The sequence below is a fragment of the Toxorhynchites rutilus genome, chromosome 2 (genome assembly GCF_029784135.1).
Source record: "Toxorhynchites rutilus septentrionalis strain SRP chromosome 2, ASM2978413v1, whole genome shotgun sequence".
NCBI lineage: Eukaryota > Metazoa > Arthropoda > Insecta > Diptera > Culicidae > Toxorhynchites > Toxorhynchites rutilus.
The window spans coordinates 296,273,699-296,278,309 of NC_073745.1; the positions used below are offsets into that span (position 1 = coordinate 296,273,699).

Here is a 4,611-nt window from a genome sequence, read left to right on the forward strand (position 1 = left end):
TTTAATGAAATTGAAAATACCTTCCAGACATACTTGCTTTAAAATGAATTTAAATCGTTGCCCAATAAAGTTATGCAAAATTGAAATAAATTGATAAAAGATTACCATAAGGTTGCTTTCCAAAGACACGAAAAATTATCGATTATGCTGTTCGATTTTTCTAACGCGTGGCTCAAAATGGGTTAATACGTACTTTTCTATCCAGTCTTGAGATGTGAAAGCATTTAGTTTACTCTATTATCGAGTAAAATATACTAACCTCTGGTAGGGATGTGGGCCAGTTGACAATATGTAAAAAAATTGTACATTTCACTAATTTTCGCATTACCGAAGGTATTTGGTAGTTTTCTATCGAGAATTTTTCTAAGTGTACAATCAAAATTTTAAACAGCCAAATCCGTGAAGCTTCCCACCTTATATCCTGCATCACGATCCCAAATTCTATTACCTCAATCACACCGCGCGAAATCCATATCGCCCTGCCCTATTTGCTAGAAAACTTGAATTTTCCTGGAAAAGCAAGACATTTCAAATAACAAATCGCTTCGTAACGTCATTTACAAACCGCAAAAATTAGGGCCAAAAGTGAGTCGCACAAGCAGTTGGGGAGCGGAGTACCGTGCATCTTCTAATCACAGCAAACATAGTTTTCCATCAGGTAAATTTCTTTCTAGTAATAAAGTCAGAATTATTTGAGCACTATTTTCAATCCATATTGTTGTAGTCACCATGGATAACATTGACGATCTATCGAATGAGGATCTGCGATTGAAGCTGCTTGAATATGGTATGGCTAACATGCCGGTAACGCAAACCACTCGTAAGGTGTTGATAAAAAAGCTGAAGAATCATATGGAAAATGCGAACAGCAAGGTTCGTCGGGAAACCATTCATGTCGCTAAATATTCTTCCGATGAGGAATCTGTGCCAGCGGAAGAACCAAAAAAAGCCCAGAAGAAAGAATCTAACCGTCGGGCTACGATTGGCGCTTCGGCTGCAAAACTGTCTAAAACGCTACCAGTGATGCCAGATTTACCTCCTCCCAAACCGGCCGCTGAAAAGCCGGAAAAAGTGGACCCGGCTTCTAAACGAAGATCCGGAAGGCTGACACCATTGCAGAATAAAGAGGACATTGCCCCGGTAGTTGCCGCACCACAGGAACCTATGATTGTGGAAAATTCCGACGATGAAGAGGAAATGCCACAAATAGCGGTTAGAACTAGGGATAGAAAATCCAAAAGTCCATCACTGAGCCGAGGTGAAACTGTTACCACTTCTTATATTCACCAAGCGGAGCTATCTGTGAAACCTCCAATCATCGAAGAAATGGAAATTGATCTCACCGAATCTACAGATGAAGTTATGGCTGATCCACCCGAACCTGCACCGAAAGTTCGACGTCCTCCATTAACACCAACTCGTGAGCCTCGTTTCACGTCCACCATGAGCAAAAGAACCACAACAAGCGGCATTAGTGGGCTCTCTCAAAATGTGTACAGTGAATCGACTGCTATCTTCGAACGTGAACCCTCTCCGGAGCAACCGACGCCACCACCAATATCACGGGGACGCTATTCTGAAGTGGCCCCCTCGAAAATACGTGAGGAAATTCGATTGGACCCCACTGATTCGCCGTATCTCAGTGAATTCACCAGGCGTCTGTCGCGATTGAAAGCGGAATCGTCACAGTTGAACGCAGTCCGAGATCATCCGATCAGGCGTACGATCGCCGCCAGCTATACATCATCACCGGTCCCCTCGAAGGTTGAAAACGATTACGTCCAATCCAGGCTAGCAGCCGTTCGTGGTATCCGACCAGAGGGATCATCCAGCAGAGGCGGCGGCGATAAAGGAGACATACGCGCATCACTCCGGCAGGTCATTCTGGCTTTGGATCGGAAGTACTCGATTAAACGGATGTTTTATTTGCTTATCGTTACGTTGATCGTCATATTTTTGTTTGTGTTTTTCTTCCTGTGAGCGCGAGTGTTTGAATAGATATGGCATGTGGAACAGAGTCCAATTGATGGATAGGGGATGGAGCGGAATTGTTTTCTTTCCTTGTTCTGTAATAAAAGATGTATACACACATTAATTGATTAATAAAGTTGATTTTAAATCGTGATATTTGTTTATTTTGACGTAGGATTACGTCTTTCGGAAACATGTTGGAGGTACAAATTGTAAAACAAAAGAAAATCGATCGCATTGTGAAAAATATCCAATTCCAAACGTTCATTTTTGGATCATTTCATTATGGATTTATGAGATTTTTGCGTCAATCGATTTGAGCACTCCATAGCAGTTTATAACATCATGTAAGTAACTATCGCCCAATTGAAAAATTGTTCGATTCGCAAAAGTAATCTTTTGGCGCTATTATAGAAATCGAGTCGATTACAATTTGACTCGTCATCTCTATTTTACTATCGTAAATATCGAGCAAAGTCGATAGCATCGAGCGAGTGAAAGCTACCGGTGCAACTGTTAGGATTTTTCAAGTTGTTTAGTTTGCTTTCCGCATATCTTCAGAGAATTATTTTGTTCTGTTCTTGTTTTTCAAGGGACTTCAACCCGAAGATCATTCGTCCCTGTAATTATCTCATTTTGGTTTACATCCCTGATATTTTCCTTTGGGAAACGTTTGAATACAGTAGAATACCGATTATCCATGGAATAGTCGGCCAAGCTCAACGCGAATAACGGAAATCGCGAATAACGCAATAAGGGACTAAAAATGAAATCTATGTTTTACCAATACAGAAATCATTAAACTATCCATATACAGTAACGTCTCGATTATATCACGCTAAAAAAAATTCCGCGTGATATATTCAAAACAGGATATTTTTGTAATGGAATAATCTGTGTTTTATCTCCAATATGCATAATTTGAACCCCTTTGTCCCTGTGACATGCAAGATGTATAGAAATTCAGTTATTGCATTATTTATCACATGAGCTGTAATACAACATATTATTAAACAATGCAACATAGGGCCCTATTCCAGAAAACGACACGAGGAGACGAGCGCTCGTCTCGTTTGTTTTCATATTCCAGAAGCCGAGCTAGACTAAAAACAGACGAGTAGCTCGTCTGGTTCGACGACCGTTTGGCCGCGCTCGTCAATGAATCAGTCGAATCGTCTAGTTTGTTTGATGTGTTTGGTCACCTTGTTGATTGAAAACATCGGTATTCTTCTGCTCCGCCTTTATCTTCAAAAGTTGCTTCACGGCTAAACTAGTATTGCATAAGCAATGTATGTTTTCAACTGCAACCATCAAATTCAATTCAGTAATTGCAAGATTTTACAGATTTTCAAATGGGTGGCCGTACACTGTTTGCCCGGAGGTCAAATATTTGATATTTTTTGACAGATAAGGTTTGATTTGATATTTGTACAAACACTATTTTGTTTGCCACTCTTCAATTTTAAACAGTAGTAAACAATATCAAACACCGAACATTGAAAAAAATCAACTGAAATATCCAAGGTAACCAAGGTACCGACAGAAAACGAAGAACAGACTGAAAAAATATTTTAGGCATCCAATAATTGAATATTTGCTTGTCGTGTTTTGTGTAGAATATATTTGATCAGTACACGTTGACCAAATTTTATCTGTCAAAAAGAGTCAAATATTTGGCTTCGGTCAAACAGTGTATGAGCACCCTTACAAACAACACAACCAAATGTAAACATTGAACTCATATCCAGGGTTGCTAGATGACTGTTTTAAATATATCAACACGGCACGAAAAGGGTCTTCACCAGCCGTATGGCACCCGCCATGTTTTTGATGCCAACATCTCACACGTCAAAAGTATTTGTTTTCTTCAAAACAGCGATCCGCGTTGACGGCAGTGAGCTTCGTTTACTAGTTTAGGGGAGCGTCAAAGAACAGCTGATTTTCAGTCGGAGTGAACGTTTTCAAAATTAAAATTATGAATGAAAATTAGCTTTCCCATATCAAATTAGTATTCTGTTTAAATTAAAAACATTTTTGTTTGCAGGTGGGGAAAAAGTCTCATACGAAAATTGTTTATGAAGACAACTTTATATTATAAAGAAAAAAATCAGCAACAATGTTGGAATTGTATGACCATATAGTTGAATGAAAGTCAGAAATACGTGTTTCTAATAATTGAATAACATAATGTGAAAGTTTTCATTCAAATTTTCAAATTTGAAAACCGGCTTCGTGTCTTCTAATCTGGTAGAGATTACACTAACGATTTTGGGACCCAAATTATGACTCAAACTTGAAGTCGCCACCAGACGTCGACGTTATCGCGAATTACCAATTTACCACCATCTGACATATCGTGATGTCGATGATGAACTTTTACAGCAGAGGGATAGTGAGATAGGCGGTGACGGTAGGTAGAGTGAGATAGCGATAATCGTGTCATACACCTGGTCTTCACATATTGAAGGAAAATGAGTAATTCAAAACAACTACTTTATTGGAAATGCATATATTAGGCTGCCAAAAAAGTCCTGCGGTATTTCCGCGAGGTGTCGTTGTAGGCGCGTAGTTCTAGTTGTATTCATTGTATCGAGTCATATTATAGCTTGTTGGAAAGGAATTTTTGCGCGCTATAATATA

At 39.2% G+C, this 4,611-nt stretch overlaps 1 protein-coding gene across 1 annotated transcript; it reads left to right on the forward strand.

Moving 5' to 3' along the window:
* The first annotated feature begins 515 nt into the window (after positions 1 to 515).
* On the forward strand, positions 516 to 2,123 carry LOC129768121 (otefin). The gene is made up of 2 exons (XM_055769554.1): positions 516 to 658; positions 725 to 2,123. Exon 2 carries the CDS (start codon positions 730 to 732, stop codon positions 1,978 to 1,980), a length of 1,251 nt encoding a protein of 416 aa, XP_055625529.1. The 5' UTR covers positions 516 to 658; positions 725 to 729; the 3' UTR covers positions 1,981 to 2,123.
* Positions 2,124 to 4,611: the final 2,488 nt, after the last annotated feature.

Excerpts from the sequence above, each read along its gene's own strand:
- LOC129768121 (XM_055769554.1), top strand. The coding sequence starts at position 730 with ATGGATAACATTGACGATCTATCGAATGAGGATCTGCGATTGAAGCTG.